Source organism: Capra hircus, chromosome 11 (assembly GCF_001704415.2).
Source record: "Capra hircus breed San Clemente chromosome 11, ASM170441v1, whole genome shotgun sequence".
Classification (NCBI taxonomy): domain Eukaryota; kingdom Metazoa; phylum Chordata; class Mammalia; order Artiodactyla; family Bovidae; genus Capra; species Capra hircus.
In genome coordinates, this window is record NC_030818.1 from 10,012,434 (window position 1) to 10,030,183 (window position 17,750).

Below are 17,750 nucleotides of genomic sequence, written 5' to 3' on the forward strand. Positions count from 1 at the left end.
TCCAGGCCTTAGGGCTGCCTGTTCTCCTTCAGAGAAGGTGGGAAAAGTGGCCACTGACTGTCCCTTCCAAACCTAGTCAGGTCAAGTGCAATGCAGTCAGTCGAGCACTAGTCTACCCAAATCCACAAGCAGCTGGTTCACATCTCTTTAATGAGATCAAAGGCTCCTGTGTATATCCTGGGGGATAGAGCTTGCACAGTCCCCCAAACACTGCCCTTCTCAGGACTCCAGCCTTTTCAGATTCTAGGAGGGCAGGGAGAGGCCAAGAACCCAGGGAGCTGGGATTAGGGCTGTTTCTGGTGGGCAAGTAACCCACCCCCTGCCTCCCAAAATTGCTTATGGGATGTCCCCTTCGCTGGAAGCCAGCCCCACAGGAGAGACTTGGGGTGCAGGATTTAGGGGCCGTGCACAAGGGGACTGGTCTTCCACCTCTCGTGAGGTGGCACTAACCGTAGCCTCCTTGACTGGCTCACCCTCACTGGAGTCAGGACAAGGGCAGAGCTCAATACCTGAGTCACCAGTCAGGCGGCGATAGCGGCAGGAGGGGGGTGTGGGGGCAGGGCTCACTCCTGCCCCAAGCTCACCCTCCTGATGAGGAGGGGCACTCTGGTGGGAGGAAACGTCTTCCACGTTTGTTCCCTCGTGGCGGGCAGGACAGCTGGAAGCAGAGGAGCAGCAGGTGCACTGGCTGGAAGCAGTCGAGGGGCAGCCTGTGGCTGCAGTGTAAGGAGGCGGCGGAGTGCCTGGGCGGTGAACCACATCCTCATAGGCTGGGGGTTTGAAGGCGCTGAGGAGGCCTGCAGGAAAGAATGGTATGGTCGATAGAAGGCAACCAGGGGTGGAGTGGTGGTGTTTTTCCTATGAGGGAAAAGTGTGCCTTGAAATCTGAAAAGGGAGTGTGGAATGAACCAGGGTCCTGGTTTGGGAGGGACCACTGAGAGGCCAGAGCCTCAAGTCACTCACGAAGATCAAGCAGTGAGCCAGTAGGGACAGGGCCAGCCCCATGGCACGCCCCATGGTAGGCCAACAAGTTGATCTCCCGCTGCCGCTGCTGCTGCTGCAGCCGTAGTTTAGCTCGTCGATGGCGGAAGGCGCAACAGCAGCTAAAGAGAATGAGGACAGTCCAGAGCAGCCAGAACCCTGCAGGAGGTGAGGAGGAAGAGACTTAGATACCTCCTATGCAGAGAAGGGTCCTTGAAGGCTGAAGTCCAAAGGCGGGTGGGCAGAACAAAAGAAGAGCCCCCTTGAAGACTCACACCAGAGCTCATAGTAGTATGTGCAGCAGCCAGTCTCCCCACAGCAGTGACCACTCTCACAGAGGTAGGGCTGGTTGTTCACTCCCGGGCACAGCTCTCGAAGCTGGGAGCAAGGAAGCACTTAAAGGGAGATTCCAGCCCAAGACACTGTCCACCCCCACCCCCTGCATACACATACACAATCCCATCCTGTGAGCCAAGCTTAGCTCAGAAATCTATGGGGAGAGGAAAAAGTGATGTTGAGAGGAGTGTTCAAATATCTGAAGGGCTGCCAGCATGGAAGAGGATTTGGAATAGCAAGAATCAGTCTAGAGACTTAAGATGCAAGGTGTGGGCATACAAAGAGGCAGATTGCAACTCTGCATATAGGAGACCTCTCATATTCAAGCCTGGCTCCCTAGGGTGTTTAATGTTAAGGGAGTGTTTTGGCAGAAGTCCGAAGACTGGGCTATCTCAAAGTCTCAGACGATGGGTAAGGGGTTTAGGTAATTTCCAAAGCTGTTTTCATTATCATTCCCTGTGGTCTGCCAATCCCCACTCCTAAGCTGGATCTTTCCACCCCTGGGTCTCAGGCTTCCTAGGGTAGAGGAGGAGCAATAAGAGACCCAGAGCAGGGTTCCCAACCAGATGGGATTGCTGTGGATGATAAAGGATGGCATCCAGGGCGTGATTCTGGGTTCCATCTCTTCTCCAAATTGCTCCCTCAAGAGAAGACGCTGCCAGACTCTGTTATGACAATAGGCACATAGAAAAACATCACAAATAACTGTTGCAAGACAGAAGGAACCTCCCTGGGGCCTCACTATGCCTCTGGTCACTGGAGAGCCACTGCAAGCTTCCACTGCAGCTCAGGGATGGGATCTATGAAGCTGCAGGCAAAAGTCAACAGCACCTACATCACAAAGTTTACACAGAGTAGAAGGGCCATATCTAGGAATTTCACAGTACCTTTGGCTCCGAGAGTTCCTCCGCCACCCGCCAAAAGGCAGGGGCAAGGAATGGGGAAGGAGAAATAAATGGCTGTCGTGATAGGCTTTTGGAGCTGTTGGGATACCTGCTGTTGCCGCACTCGAAGTGCCCCCCAGGCCTCCTCGCTGCCGTTCCCGCCGGTAGCCCGAGCCATGCCTCCACCTACAGCTCCCTGAAGACCACAGTCTCCTCTACCGCCAGCTGCCCCGCCCCTGCCACCTCTGCCTCCACCGCCATGGTCCCTGCCCGGCCCATCTTCGCTGCCGCCACCATCACTCTGCGACCGGACCTTCCATCCAGCGAGAGCTCTGCCAACTAGCACCCAGGTTGTTCCGTCCCACCAATCCGCATCACTCTCGGACAGATGGGCCAATAGGAAAGATCACAGGCTTCTCCCTGCGACCAATCTACAAAAGCGCCTCCGCCACTCTCCCAGACAACAGGAGCTTGCACAGACAAAGAGTGGGGAAGGTTCGACCCACGGCTGTGACTGACAGCGACAACAGCCAATATGGACAACAGAACAGGGTTCGAGTTATCAACCAATGAACGGCCGCCTGGGACAGCAAAGTTCCCGCTGACTGGCTCGAGCCCTGTTTTCTGGATGACGCCAAACGCTTGACCACGCCAGGTAATCCCACTAGGAGCCGCGGAGTCCCGAGAGCCTGCTGGAGTCTGGGTGGGCGCCGACCGGCTATTTTGGGGCCTGGTGGACGTTTCCCGGCACCAATGCAAGCAGCGGGTGGGGGGGTGGGGAGGGGAAGCTGTGTGTATGGGGAATTGGCCTACCCGTACTCCATCCCCCCAATTCTGTACAAGTCAAGGCACTGGATGAAATTTAATAAAGTGGGAAGGGCACTGAAAACAAGGGGCAGAGGAGAAGGCACAGAGTCCAGGTGGGGAGGCGGTGGGGCGCTTAAGTAGCCAGAAGTGGGGATCCGGGGCCCTCAGGCCCACCTAGCCGCATCTGCAAATTGATGCGATAGCACTGAAGGCTGCAGAGTGCCTGGCCCGTGCGCGAGCAGGCATAGCGGCGTGGATGGGGACAGCCGGGGACAGAGCATCGAGGCGGCGGTCCAGATGGGGATGGCCGCTGAGACACAGGCGCGGGGGCAGGGACGCCAGGCGGGAAGGAGAGGGTGGAACCCTGTGCCCCGCTGCTGTAGCGCACCATGGGGGCTGGGGCCGCCGCCCGCCCTCCCCGCCGCTCGCCCCGGGAGGCCCCTCGGCCTCCCCGCCCACTGGGCGCCGCAGTCTTGGTGAGGCGCTCGATAGTCTGGTTCTTGTGCTCCTCGGCCCGCCGAGCTGCCTGCAGCCGCCTCTTCCGTGCCCGCTCCTCACGCTTCAGCAGCATTTCTTCGGTGAGAGCGGGGGCCGGGCAGCCCCCAGCCACAGGTAGTGACAGCATCGGGGAAGGCTGACTTCGAGCCTTCTGCAGCAGAGCTCGCTAGGGAGATATGGAGATGTCAGCAAATAGAGAAGGGAGTTCTGCCAGAACGAGGGAGGGGGAAGTGAGGACACGGAAAGCAGGGTCTTGAGGAGCAGGCCTTCAGAAAAGAGTCCAGTGAGAACAGTCTCCAGGAGCCTTTCATACTGCCTCCTCTCAGATCTCCAGACTTTCAGCTTTAGATCCTTGATCCTCAAGGACAAATGCTTTAGTAACATTACCTTCCCGCCCTGAGTCCCAAAACTCTGTACTAGTTCTCTGGAGGCTTTATTGTTGTTTTCAGTCTTTGAATCCCAATGGATAGAATCAACTGGATAATTGCTCAAGTCAAAAACTCAGGGTTATCCTTGATTCCTTCCTTCCCCCAACAAGTGTCTGTTTCCTAAATATATCCAGAATCTATCTGGTTTCTCCAACTCATTTCACCTTGGTTCAAGCCACCACCATCTCTTACCTGACTACTTCAATAGCTTCCTAACTGGTCTTGCTTCTATCGTTTACCACCACTAAGAAACCAAAGTAAACTAATGAAATATAAACCAAACATATCATTTCTCTGCATACCACCTTTTTGTCACAGTCACATTTATTCTTCTCCTTGGCCATAATTAGGCATGTTCCACCCTCAGGGTCTTTGCTCCTGCTGGTCTCTCTGCCTGGAAAGCTTCTCTGGTATTGGAAACATTATATTTTTAGAGAGGTCTTTCCAGATTACCCTATCTAATGTTGTTTGTTTTCTACTTTCTATTTCATCACCCTATTTTTGTTATAAACATTCCAGTTTTTCAAAATTATTTACTACACAAGAATACTAGCTCCATGAGAACAGAAACCTTGTCTGTCTTTTCTCCACTGCTGATATCCCTGCTGCCTTGCAAAGTTCTCCAGATGTGGAAAGCTCTCAGCATCAATTTGGCAAACGAATAAAGAATGAACCTACTTACCTGCCGGGCGGTGAGCAGCCGTTCATTGATCTCCTTCTTGAGATCTCCATTGTCATCCAGCTCCCCCTTCTCCAAGGCATCCAGCCACCTCTGTTCTTCCTCTTCCTCCTGACCTCCTAACCCCCCGGACAGGTCCCGCAGTGGGGAGGGGGACAGATTACTGTCTTCATCTGGAAAGTAAAGTTGGAGAGCTAAAAGTAGAATTGTTCAGACTGGGAACCTTAATTTGGCCAAGTTAATACTGGGAAACGCAAAATTTTCACCTTCCTCAGAACGAACCCTCTTCCCTTAACCAGGTGTAATGAGAAACCCAGTTTCCCCACCTCTAGATCCTTCTCACCCAGCCAGGCGCGGTACTGCTCAAGGGGGACTCCTTCCACAGGTTCCTCTTCATTGTCCACGACCATAAGGGGAGAGGGTGAGCGAGGACCTTCAGGGATCACAGTGAAGGTAGGAACACTGCAGAGAAGCAACCACTCTGTAAGGTGAGCGATTGTCTCCTCCTGCTCAGTACATCTAGTCTTCCCCACGCCCTCTTGGGTTCTTGCTACATTAACCTGGGCCCTGAAGTCACAGCATCCATTCTCTGTCTTATGAAAACTGCAGCCAGTTTCTCCTTCTGTCTCTGCCTGCTTCTAAAGTCCCCCAAGTAAAACTTCGGCTCTCTTGGCCTCACCTCTTGGTGCCCAAGACCTGCCCGCCCAACTTGATTCTGAGTTTGAGCTGGGGCTTGGCAGGAGGCTGCTGCGTTGGCCCAGCCTCCTCTTCCTGGTAGTGTTTTTTCTTGTGTTTCTTCTTGTGTTTCTTGTGCTTTTTCTTGTGCACTCCGTGGCCGTGGGCACCCGCCAGACTCAACTCCAGGGCTTCCCCTGCAGAAGGAGAGCCTGTCAAAGATGTATGGGAGGGGCAAGAAAAGCCCAGTACCCCGAAGGGTCCTATTGTTCCCGCGGAATTCTGGTATTACCATAAGAGCCCCGCCTTTTTGCTTCCCACCTGTGGCGAAGTACCCAGGGGAAGCTCGAAGGAGCACGAAAGAGACTGCTTTTATGCGAAGGGCAAACTTGCCTTATGGATCCACGCTTACCAGGCTCAGGGGCCTCCATAGCCCCAGAGGTGCTCCCGCGCCGCCACAGCTTACTCATGGGGCCCTGCAAGGAAAGGGGGCTGTAAATAGTCGAAACACATTCAGACATACCTTTTCCGCCCCGCGGAAGAACTTATCCCAGCAAATAGCCGGGTACTTCCGGTGCGTAGGAACCATGCTTGTGCGGGGCACGCTTTGCGACAAACATGCTCCAGGAGAAACAAGGGTCCTTCCAACAATAGTTCCGGACTCTTTGAGGCCAGGAGGGTTTTCCGCTCGCCCCGCAGCCCCACAGTCGAGATCAGAGCTCAGCGCCGGAGATTCAATTATTACACGCAAGCGTGATGAACGTATCTATATGTTCCGGACCAAATTCGGGGCTAGGCAATGATAATACAAAGATAAATATGAATACTCCTCTCTGCCTTTGAGGAGCTTACAGTTTGATGGAGGAGCACGAAACAAACTATTTGCCAGCAAAATGAAGGAGGGCTTAAGAGCACAAGTGCCCTACAGGGTGGGCAGATGGTATTTAAGCCTCAGTTCTTTATCAGTAGAGAAGTGGATAGATGAATTATGGTACAAGCTAAGAGTTGATCGGTAATTGATAAGATAGACGTAGGATTTAGATCCTGGTGGGTAATAGTATTGGAAACAATCTAAAGAAAAACCAAAATTGGTACAGGGGTTTGATACACCATAGTGGGACGCTGTGGTGCTATTAAAAGAAATGGGGCCCCAGAAGGTTACCCAAGAAATTGGTGACAGCAATTCCAATGGATGGTTGGGTGAAGGGAGACTTATTCTTCCTAACATACACTTCTGTGCCTATTGAACTTTGTAGAAAACGTGTGTAAGATAACTCATGTCTCAGTGGTAAAGAATTCACCAGCCAGTGCAGGAGACGCAGAAGACTTGGGTTCCATCCCTGGGTTGGGAAGATCCCCTGGAGGAGGAAATAGCAACCCACTCCAGTATCCTTGCCTGGAAAATTCCACCGACAGAGGAACCTGATGGGCTGGAGTCCATGAAGTCACAAAGAGTCGGACAAGGACTGAGCACGCAAGTGCGCGCACGCATAAAACGTGTGTTTTACTAATTTTAAAAAAAGGAACAAGGTAGCTCTATATGTGCTGACATACGGAATAAGAAAAGCAAGTTTCAAGATGAGGTGATTCCATTTTATGAGACTGACGCACTACCTACTGCCCTCATGAAGCACCTGGTATTCCATTTTTAAAAGGCATAATATGCTGCTACATTCGGAGAAAAAACTAAGGAATGTATACTAAATGGTTAATGGTGATTATCTTTGAAACTTAGAGTTGGGGAACTTTCACTATCTAGATCTGTAGTGTCTTTTTTTTTTCTTTTAAAATATTCCTTAGTATTTTGTGTAATGAATTTTCTTACAGCCAATATATATCACATTTATAATTAGAAAAAAGCACTATACATGTAGTGTATAGATATATACATGGGATACATGTCTGAACAGAGTAGCAATAGTGAACAAAGTAAGGGAAGAACTGACTTAAGAAATATTTCATTAATGAAATTTAAAGGAACTGATAAACAATTGTATATGAGAATTCAGGAAGAAATCAATATAGTATAGTGATTGAGAATGAACTTTGGAGTCAGACAAGCCTATTATCAAATTCCAGTTTATTGGCTATGTAACTTTGGGTTCACAGTTATTTAAGTTCTCTGAACCTCATATTCCAGCTTTGTAAAATGGAATGAAGTAGGATCTAGTTCAGAGAAGGCAACAACACCCCACTCCAGTACTCTTGCCTGGAAAATCCCGTGGACAGAGGAGACTGATGGGCTGCAGTCCATGGGGTCGCTAAGAGTCAGACACAACTGAGCGACTTCACTTTCACGCATTGGAGAAGGAAGTGGCAACCCACTCCAGTGTTCTTGCCTGGAGAATCCCAGGGATGGGGGAGCCTGGTGGGCTGCTGTCTGTGGGGCTGCAGAGTTGGACACGACTGAAGTGACTTAGCAGCAGCAGCAGCAGGATCTAGTTCATAGTGATCTCAGTAACGTAGCAGTGAGTGGTGGCATGAAGTATGTTCTTAATTTCCTGCCCAGGAACTGCACTTGGGTAGCCTGGATGAGAACCAGGAATCCTAGCCACTGGACTAGCAAGGGCCAGAGACTAAAAGCTATTTTTCCCTGGATCTTTGCCCCCAGTGAAAAAATGCATTTATCACAGAGGCAGAAACTGTAAATGCAGGTCCAAAGTTTATTATTAGAGACATAGTACAACAAGTGGGAGAGAAAACAGAGAAACAATGTGTTTAGATGAGCTAGAAGCAAAACAGAGAGAAAGGGTGTGGACATCCTCCCTAGAGAGGAGGAGGAGCGCAGTAAAGAGGTTAAGTCATTTATATAGGTCAGTTCTCCTGGGCCTTTGTCTTCCTTTGACCAATTATCTGGTTTCTTTTTCCACACCTGAGCTACCCTGGGACCCTCTCCTGGGTACTCACGCACCCCTCAGCCAAGATGGCTCTCAAAGTGAAGGCTTCTGAGAGGAGCAAGGCTCATTATGGCCTGGAGTTATACCTTCACTTTTGACCCACAAGGAGCCTTTCTGCCTGTGTGTCCCCAAAATGGGGGGAGCAGAGATCCCTTAATCCTTGACTCAAACAGGATTTTGCCCCTCTTTGTCCTTGCATGACTATTACCTTGATTATTGCCATGACTATTACCTTAAGATGTTTACAAGAGACAAACACTGGCTATTTACCCTGTTTATGTTGTTACTTCCATTTCGGAGAGCAAACAGGAGGTTGATTATAAATGCTTAACTGGAGCCCACCTATCTCTTATCTCAGAAAACGCTAACAGTTTTAAGTATCCAGCCTGAACCCCACTTATTTGTGCGCCATGAAATGCAAACAGGAAGCCAGTTGTAAATATCTGGCCTGAAGCCCATCTATTTCCTGCGTCAAAAGGACTCTTTCAAAGAATGAAGCAAATAGAAAATGCAAAGTATGTAGGGTAGTATCTTGCACATAGTAGATGTTCAGTATGCATACAACCACAATAATAAATGACTTCTACATTTCTAGCCCAAGCATTAGAGGGAAATAATGTTTTAAATACAGAAGAGAACATAAGAAGAGAAGTAAGTAAAAAGAAAACCATTTAGTGTCACCTAAGGTGAATTTAAAGTGCATGTGGAAAGTCAAAACTATAATGAGGTATCACTTCACACCCGTCAGAATGACCATCATCAAAAAATCTACAAACAATCATTGCTGGAGAGGGTGTGGAGAAAAGGGAACCCTCCTACACTGTTGGTAGGAATGTAAACTGGTACAACCACTATGGAGAACAGTATGGAAGTTACTTAAAAACCTTAAATAGAGCTACTATATGACTCAGCAATTCCACTCCTCGGCATATGTCCAGAGAAAACCAGAATTCTAATGGATGCATGCTCCCTGATGTTCACTGCAGCACTGTTTACAATAGCCAGGACTTGGAAGCAAACTAAATATCCATCGACAGAGGGATGGAGAAGGAAGATGTGGTTCCTATAGTCAATGGAATATTATTCAAGATATAAAAAGGAACAAAACAGTGCCATTTGCAGAGATGTGGATGGACCTGGAGAGTCAAGTAATTCAGAAAGAGGAAAACAAATATTGTATAATATTTCTTACATGTGGAATCTAGAAAAATGATACAGATGAACTGCTTGCAAAGCAGAAATAGTAACGGATGTAGAGAACAGACTTACAGTTACCAAGTGGAGAAAGGGGATGAATTGGGAGATTGGGATTGACATATATACACTACTATGTAGAAAATAGGTAACTAATGAAACCCTACTGTATAGCGCAGGGAATTCTACTCAATGCTCTGTGCTGACCTCAATGAGAAGGAAACCTAAAAAAGAATGGATATGTGTATAGGTATAACTGATTCACTTTGCTGCACAGCAGAAACGAGCACAACATTGTAAAGCAACTATACTCTTAACAAAAATTAATAAAAATAAAACAAAGGGCATGTGGGAATGCCCACATGGAGATGGAATACTGAGAAGAGAAGTCTTCTTCTCTTCACAGAAGGTGTGAGCTGGGGTGTCATCAGCACTGGAAATGCTGATGAAGGTCCTCCTCAAGAGATGGCAATAGATGAGACATTCCAGAATGAGCAGATGAAGAGGAAAGGACCAGGAGCAAACCCAAGTGGGCCTCAGTCTTGAGCATACTGGCAGAGGGGGAAGGCAGGGTTGAGAAGAGGTCAAAGGGGCAATAAAGGCACCAAGAACAGAGAATATCAGCAGACAAAGTCTATGATGAGCTCTGTACAGTTTTGCAGAGCCTAGGTTGAGCTCCAAGAAGAGGGTGCACTGTAGCAACGTGTGAAGACGATAGTCCTGTATCACCAGGAGTTAAAGTGTAATTAGTATTTGTCAAACATGTTAGAGTTTATAACCTGCTTTCATATTCCTTCCCTCCCTTGAGCCCATGGCAGCTCTATCAGGGAGATGCTATTGTTCCCTCATGAGGAAACTGAGGCTTAGAAGGGTTAAATGATGTGGCCAGAATCCCATAGTTAAGGAGTGGCAGGACCAGCATCAAAGACTTCCTGACACTAGGCCCAGTGGAGTTTCCTCAATATCCTGATGCCCAGCAGGGAGGAAGTGGTGACAGTAAAGAGCTATGGGCTTCATTATTTTGTTTTGTTTTTAGTGTTGCTTTGTTTAGCGTCAGAGAGATTTGAACAGGTTTGTAGGCTGAAAGGAAGAACTTTGTCCTTCTGAAAAAGTTCTTAGCTTTAATTTTTTAGATATTTTTTGGGGACATAATTTCAAAACTTACAAAAAAGTTCCAAGAAGACTACAAAGAACTCTCTTAGCTTCTTAAATCAGATTCTACCATCATTAACATTTACCATTTCTTCCCCTTCCTCTCCATTATCATTACTCCTCTTCCGATCATTCTGAGAGCCAGTTGCAGACATGATGCCATTTCACCTCTAAATATTTCATTGTGTGTTTTCCTCAAATATGAGTACATGATTCTATAACCTTTTTGCAACCCTCCCAATCAGGAAATTAACACTGATACAATACTACCATCCTTTCCATGGATCCCATTCAAATTTTACCTACTGCCCAATGTCTCCTTTTCCTTTCTAGGTTGGAATTCAAATCCACAGTCCTACATTACAATTCCTTGTCATATTGTCTTTGATCTGCTTTAATCTGCTAAACCATTTCCTCACTCCTTCCTTATCTTTCGTGACCTTGACAATTTTTAATAGTACAAGCCTTTGATTCTGTAGTATGTCCCTCAACCTGGACCATCTGGTGTTTCCTCAAGTCAAGACGTAAGTTTTTGGCAGGAGTGCTACTCAAAAAATATTTCGCTGTGTTCTTCTCAGTGTATCACATCAGGAAGTACAGGACATCAGCGTACTCCACTGATGATGCTAACCTTAATCACCTGTTCAAGGTGGTGTCTGTCAGTTTTTTCCACTGTAAAGTCACAATTTTTTTTAAATTTATTGTAAATTTGGCCATGCTGTGTGGCTTTCAGGATCTTAGGTCCCCAACCAGGGATTAAACTTGGGCTCCAGCAGTGAAAGTGCCAAATCCTAACCACTGGGATGCCAGGGAATTCCCAAACTCACCATTTTCAACACTTTACTGAGTGTTTTCTGGGGAAATACTCTGAAACTACTCTGATATACTATCCTCCATCAAACTTCCACCCACGCGGTATAATATCCATTGATGAATACTGTATGAATCAATTCTACTGAAATAATTGCCAAGAGGTATTCTACTTCCATTATTCCATCTACATTTGTTAGTTGGTGTTCTATAGTGAAGTGCAGTTTTCTCTTCTCCTTACATTCAGTTACATTAGTGTTTATTATATCAGTATGGATTCTTATTTCAGTCAATGAGTTGTAATCCATTTTGATGCTTAAATTTGTCCCAGATTTGGTCAGTGGACATTTATTTAAGATGGTTTCTATATTCTTATCCCATATCTTCATCATTCCCTGAGCACTTTTTACTTCCCAGCACTACAAAATATTTTGGTCTCATCTTGTACTCTCCCTGGATAAGGGGTGGAAACCCTTGGGAAGCCAGGCATTGGGAATATATGGCTGAGGTTATGCTGAGCCCAGTTGGTTCAAGGATGGCAGCTGGAGAGCATGGCAGCAGTAGACTGAAGAGGCAGTGGTGCCCTAGAGAGGTGGTAGTGTCATGGGCAGTGGGTTTGCAGAGATCCCCATGGAGGCAGAGCAGGGTAGTGACTGGAGCCCCTGAGTTCCTAGCACGATGGGGTGTGAAGTCAGGAAGCACTGAGCGCCCCACTCAGTTAGGCTAGTCTCGACAGGCTTGGACAATAACGACAAGGAGCCAGAGAGGAAAGGCAGGGGCCAGAGATCAGCTGGCGGCGGGCCATGCAGGTGGCAGATCAGCCCCAGGGCATCTGGCAGCAGCAGTGAGGCTGGGGAGCCCTGTGCTCCTGGGCATCCTCCAACCTTGGCTCCAGCCTTCCTTGGACCCCCTTCCTGGCAACTGTAGTAGGACCTTTGCCCTGGCCCCTGGCAAAGGTTTACATGCTCAGTGAGGACCAACAGTACGTCAACCAGGGCACTGGGCATGTCCTTCAGCTACATGGAGTGGTTGAAGGGCATGTCCCTGCTAGTCAGGGCCCGACAAAATGTGGTCCACTGGAGAAAGAAATGGCAAACCACTTCAGTGTTCTTGTCTTGAGAACCGCATGAACACAATGAAAAGGCAAAAAGATATGACACTGGAAGATGAGCTCCCCCAGGTGGGTAGGTGTCCAATATGCTACTGGGGAAGAGTGGAGAAATAGTTCCATAAAAAATGAAGAGGCTGGCCTAAAGTGGAAATGTCACTCAATTGTGGATGCGTCTGGTGGTGAAAGTAAAGTCCATTGCTATAAACAACAATATTGCATAGGAACCCGAAATGTTAGGTCCATGAGTCAAGGTAAATTGGACATGGTCAAGCAGGAGATGCAAGAGTGAACACTGACATTTTAGGAATCAGTGAACTAACTAAAATGGATGAGAATGGGTGAATTTAATTCAGATGACCATTATATCTACTACTGTGGGCAAGAATCCTTTAGAAGGAATGGAGTAGCCCCCATAGTCAACAAAAGAGTCCAGAATGCAGTACTTGGGTGCAGTCTTAAAAACAACAGAATGATCTCCATTCATTTCCAAGGCAAACCATTCAATGTCACAGTAATCCAAGTCTATGCCCCAGGCACTAATGCCAAAGAAGCTGAAGTTGAATGGTTCTATGAAGACCTACAAGATCTAGAACTAAGTTAAGTTAAGTTAAGTCGCTTAGTCGTGTCCGACTCTTTGCGACCCCATGGACTGTAGCCCACCAGGCTGCTCCGTCCATGGGATTCTCCAGGCAAGAATACTGAAGTGGGTTGCCATTTCCTTCTCCAGGGGATCTTCCCAACCCAGGGATCAAACCCAGGTCTCCTGTATTAGAGGCAGATGCTTTAACCTCTGAGATCTAGAACTAACACCAAAAAAAAAAAAAAGCCCTTTTCATCATAGGGGACTGGAATGCAAAATACTAAGTCAAGAGATACCTGGAGTAACAGGCAAGTTTGGTCTTGGAGTACAAAATGAAGCAGGGCAAAGGCTAACAGAGTTTTGGCAAGAGAATGTACTGGTCATAGCAAACACTTTTTTTCCAACGATACAGGAGATGACACTACACATGGACATCACCAGATGGTAAATACTGAAATCAAATCGATTATATTCTTTGCAGCCAAAGATGGGGAAGCTTGATACAGTCAGCAAAAACAAGACCTGGAGCTGACTGTGGCTCAGATCATCAGCTCCTTATTGCAAAATTCAGGCTTAAATTGAGCAAAGTAGGGAAAGTCACTAGGTCAGTGAGGCATGATCTAAATTAAATGCCTTATTATTATGCAGGAGAAGTGACAAATAGATTCAAGGGATTAGATCTGGTAGAGTGTTTGAAGAACTATGGATGGAGTTTCTTAACATTGTATAGGATATGGTGACCAAAACCATCCCCAAGAAAAAGAAATGCAAGATGGCAAAATGACTGTATGAGGAGGCCTTACAAATAGCTGAGGAAAGAAGAGAAACAAAAGGCAAAGGAGATAGAGAAAGAAAGATATACCCATCTGAATGCAGAGTTCCAGAGAATAACAAGGAGAGATAAGAAAGACTGCTTAAGTAAAAAATACAAAGAAATAGAGGGAAACAATAAAATGGGAAAGACTAGAGATCTCTTCAAGAAACTTGAAGATATCAAGGGAGCATTTCATGCAACGATGGGCACAATAAAGAACAGAAACAGCTAGGACCTAACAGAAGCAGAAGAGATTAAGAAGAGGTGGAAAGAATACACAGAAGTGTACAAAAAAAGGTCTTAATGGCTCAGATAACCATGATGTTACTCACCTAAAGCCACATATCCTGGAGTGTGAAGTCAAGTGGGCCTTAGGAAGCATTACTATGAACAAAGCTAGCGGACATGATGGAATTACAGTTGAGCTATTTCAAATCCTAAAAGATGATACTTTTAAAGAGCTACACTCAATATGCCAGCATATTTGGAAAACTCAGCAGTGGGCATAGGACTGAAAAAAGTCAGTTTTCATTCCAATCCCAAAGAAAGGTAATGCCAAAGAATGTTCAAATTACCATACAATTGTGCTCACTTCACATGCTAGGAAGATTATGCTCAAAATCCTTCAAGCTAGGCTTCAACAGTACATGAACCAAGAACTTGCAGATGTACAAGCTGGATTTAGAAAAGCAGAGGAACCAGAGATCAAATTGCCAACATCTGTTGGATCATAGAAAAAGCAAGGGAATTTTAAAAAAAATCTACTTCTCCTTCACTGACTACGCTAAAGCCTTTAACTGTGTGGATCACAACAAACTATGGAAAATTCTTAAAGAGCTGGGAATACCAGACCACCTTACCTGTCTCCTGAGAAACCTGTATGTAGGACAAGAAGCAACAGTTAGAACCAGACATGGAAAAACAAACTGGTTCCTAATTGGGAAAGGAGTACTTCAGGGCTGTATGTTGTTACCCTGCTTATTTAACTTACATGTAGAGTACATCATGCGAAATATCAGTCTGGATGACTCACAAGCTGGAATCAAGATTGTGGGGGAAAATATCAACAACCTCAGATAATGCAGATGATACTAGCCTAATGGCAGAAACTGAAGAGGAATTAAAGAACCTCCTGATGAAGAGGTTCTTCATGTGATGCGAAGAGCCAACTCATTGGAAAAGACCCTGATTCTGGGAAGGATTGAGGGCAGGAAGAGAAGGTGGCAACAGATGATGAGATGGTTGGATGGCATTATCGACTCATTGGACATGAGTCTGGGCAAACTCTGGAAGATGGTGAAGGACAGGGAAGCCTGGCGTGCTGCAGTCCAGTGCTGCTAAGTAGCTTCAGTCGTGTCCGACTCTTTGTGACCCCATGGACTGTAGGCTGCCAGGCTCCTCTGTCCATGGGCTTCTCCAGGCAAGAATACTGGAGTGGGTTACCATTCCCTTCTCCAGGGGATCTTCCAGACCCAGGGATTGAACCGGCGTATCTTACGTCTCTTGCATTGGTAGGAGGGTTCTTTATCACTAGTGCTGCCTGGGAAGCCCAGTCCATGGGGTCGCAAAGAGTCAAACACGACTGAGCGACAACAAAGTTGTATTTAACAGCTGGAATGCACAATTCCAGAAAATTCAGCAATTTTCTCTTATGAGCTAGTATGAGGCTTCAGCATTCTCTGGCACCAAACTGTCTCAGTGTTTTTCTGTGATTATGGGGAAAGTGTGGTTTGTTCATGTATTTTTTACTTTGTATTTTTTTTTAAGTGGTAGAAAAAGAGATGTTTCAAAAACGGAATGAGTACTTTCAAAAAAAGAATTTAATTAAAAAATAATAACTCCTCAGAAATTTTGGCCCTTGTCTCTCCACCTTCAGTTGAGGACAGTGTCAGCTGGCTTCCCAAACCCCAGACATAACCTCGTCCAGCAGATTTATGCAAATGCGCGTCAGATTATGATCCCTAAAATATAACTCTGGTTGTGTCACTCCTTTCCCAAAATCTGAAGTCACATCAAGTACAAATAAATTCTCAGGCAGGATTTGAGCTCTATTTCCTTTCCAAATGCTTTGTATTCCTCCAGCTCTTGTTCGGGGTTTTCAAAACCTTCTGTATAGCCTCTGTTCCACCGGGTGTGTGGGTGTGGGTGTGTGTGTGTGTGTGTGTGTGTGTGTGTGTGTGCGCGTGTGTGTGTGTGTGTCCCTGCATGCAGCTGAGGGAGCCTCTGGAGAGGACAAGATTTGGGGCTCCAGCCCCTGCTTCTATTACAGCAGCTGTGATCATATTTCATATATTTCAGGTGACATTTTCATTTGGGGAAAAAAGCATTCTGCTGCTAAAAGTTAAACATTTGAAATGAACCATTTTAGTCCCATAGCATGGCTCATCCCAGTCAAGCACTCTCAAATCTGTATGTTTCCTTTGGGCATCTCATTTGTTCATTTAGTTCAACCAGTGATTTATTGAGAACTCTGTATGTGCCAGGCACTGGGCATAAAGCAGTGGATAAGATAGACTGTCTCTCCTTAGGGAGCTTACAGTTTAGAAGAGTGATGATAGATATTTGAAGAAATTTAGAAACAATGCCTTCCTTTCCCCTTCACTCTTCCTTTGAGATTTCTCTCAGAGGCCACAGATTTTTCATAATCTTTTGATCTGCCTTTCCTAGTGACAGAAGAACTCCCTTCTTCATGTAAACTTCTGTAAACAACAGAGATGTTTGTTGTTTTTTTCTGTCCAGCATCCATTCTTTCACTTTCTGGTGGTAGTACCTGTAACCGTTTTTCAGAAACCATGTCTCCCTCCCCTCTCTCCCAGCTCATTGGGTTCCGTTTGGTTTCCAGGACTGGGAAGTGACCTAGGCCTGGCCAGCTGGCACGTGGAATCCTATTTGGCCATAGCGATTGGTTCAGTTCTGGCCACCCCTCTGCCTATAAAAATCGGTTTGAGATGGATAAACGATCTGAAATGGCCCGTAGTGAATCCCAGACATGCACAGGAGCTTCAAGAAACAGCTCTCTTTTCTGGTGCATTTAAGCCTGAAAGTACACAGACCCAGAATTTTTGACAACCATTTTATAATGCTGTGGAGAATGAAGCCCTTGGAGAGAAAAGTAGATCGAGATGAAGGAGAAAGACAGGATCCTTGTGGACGCTGAATACCTGGGTCAAGCCACAACGAAAGCCTGAGCCCTAGATATCATCATTCCTTAAGCCATAAATTTCCCCTTTTGGGTTGAGTAATTTTTCATAGCCCAGCAGTTCTAACCTGGGCTCTCTAAAGCTATAGCCTGGTATTTCTCTGGCTCTAGCTTTGAAGGGACCATTCTCTCTGTCTCTCTCCTTCTCCCCAGTAAATTTCTAAGTCCCCGGAATTCCTCATCTGTGGTCAGCAAACTAATCCTCTGCCATTTCCTTCTGTCCCACAGAGCTGGAGGTGGTGGCGAGGGGTCCCTTTTTCTGCAGAAGATGAGAATCCTAACCCTGCCTCAGCCACACAGCAAAGCAGCAGAGAGCCCATCTTTAGGTAACAGAAATCCTCACCCTCTAAGGCAGTCAAGGTCTGGGTCCAGGGAACTGAAGGTCGCTGGTGCCCCATCCAAGGGCACAAAGGTGCTGCCTCCTACCCTTTTTCTTCATAACTCCGCTTAGGGGGCGCTTGTCTCGTGCCAGGCGCTCATGCTGTATGTAATCCTCATAGCGACCTGAGGAGTGCGGTAATTACTGTATCGTCACCGTACAAGTGAGAAAGCTGAAGCCAAGAAGTTCTCTGACAGTCAAGGATCCACGGTGAGTAACGAATGGAGCAGAGTTACCAGACCTGCTTAAGCACTGCTCGGTGAACTGTGGCCACTAGGGACGGAGGGGAGCTTAAAGTGGAGAGGAGGACGAAGAAGGGACCTTTG

At 46.8% G+C, this 17,750-nt stretch overlaps 3 protein-coding genes across 4 annotated transcripts in view; 1 reads left to right on the forward strand and 2 right to left on the reverse strand.

Moving 5' to 3' along the window:
- Positions 132-2,571, reverse strand: WBP1 (WW domain binding protein 1). Of its 2 annotated transcripts, XM_005686330.3 has the most exons (5): positions 2,311-2,537; positions 1,881-1,982; positions 1,257-1,359; positions 964-1,140; positions 134-797 (listed from the first exon to the last, which is right to left on the reverse strand). In XM_005686330.3, exons 1-5 carry the CDS (start codon positions 2,377-2,379, stop codon positions 337-339), a joined length of 912 nt encoding a protein of 303 aa, XP_005686387.1. In that variant the 5' UTR covers positions 2,380-2,537; the 3' UTR covers positions 134-336. The 2 variants fall into 2 exon arrangements, with proteins under 2 accessions (XP_005686389.1, XP_005686387.1); XM_005686332.3 differs by lacking the exon at positions 1,881-1,982 and having other exon boundaries at positions 132-797; positions 2,311-2,571.
- The window catches only part of RTKN (rhotekin), a 29,312-nt gene continuing 14,347 nt past the window's right edge, over positions 2,786-17,750 (forward strand). Inside the window, exons 1-3 of the mRNA XM_018055003.1 lie at positions 2,786-2,856; positions 17,274-17,371; positions 17,546-17,634. The gene's annotated coding sequence lies outside the window, so the exon portion shown is untranslated. The remainder of the gene's footprint in view (positions 2,857-17,273; positions 17,372-17,545; positions 17,635-17,750) is intronic.
- INO80B (INO80 complex subunit B) lies at positions 3,045-5,846 on the reverse strand. The gene is made up of 5 exons (XM_005686329.3): positions 5,701-5,846; positions 5,293-5,485; positions 4,957-5,075; positions 4,617-4,786; positions 3,045-3,672 (listed from the first exon to the last, which is right to left on the reverse strand). The coding sequence occupies exons 1-5, from the start codon at positions 5,807-5,809 to the stop codon at positions 3,142-3,144; spliced, it is 1,122 nt and encodes a 373-aa protein (XP_005686386.2). The 5' UTR covers positions 5,810-5,846; the 3' UTR covers positions 3,045-3,141.

What these genes read in the sequence shown, in the direction of transcription:
- INO80B (XM_005686329.3), bottom strand. Translation starts at nt 5,809, where the DNA reads ATGTCTGAATGTGTTTCGACTATTTACAGCCCCCTTTCCTTGCAGGGC. An exon ending in GCAGTACCGCGCCTGGCTGG is followed by an intron (nt 4,787 to 4,956) that starts GTGAGAAGGATC and finishes TTTACTTTCCAG; the next exon opens with ATGAAGACAGTAATCTGTCC. An exon ending in GGCTGCTCACCGCCCGGCAG is followed by an intron (nt 3,673 to 4,616) that starts GTAAGTAGGTTC and finishes ATATCTCCCTAG; the next exon opens with CGAGCTCTGCTGCAGAAGGC.
- WBP1 (XM_005686330.3), bottom strand. Translation starts at nt 2,379, where the DNA reads ATGGCTCGGGCTACCGGCGGGAACGGCAGCGAGGAGGCCTGGGGGGCA. An exon ending in ATCCACAGCAATCCCATCTG is followed by an intron (nt 1,360 to 1,880) that starts GTTGGGAACCCT and finishes CCTTGCTCCCAG; the next exon opens with CTTCGAGAGCTGTGCCCGGG. An exon ending in ATACTACTATGAGCTCTGGT is followed by an intron (nt 1,141 to 1,256) that starts GTGAGTCTTCAA and finishes CACCTCCTGCAG; the next exon opens with GGTTCTGGCTGCTCTGGACT.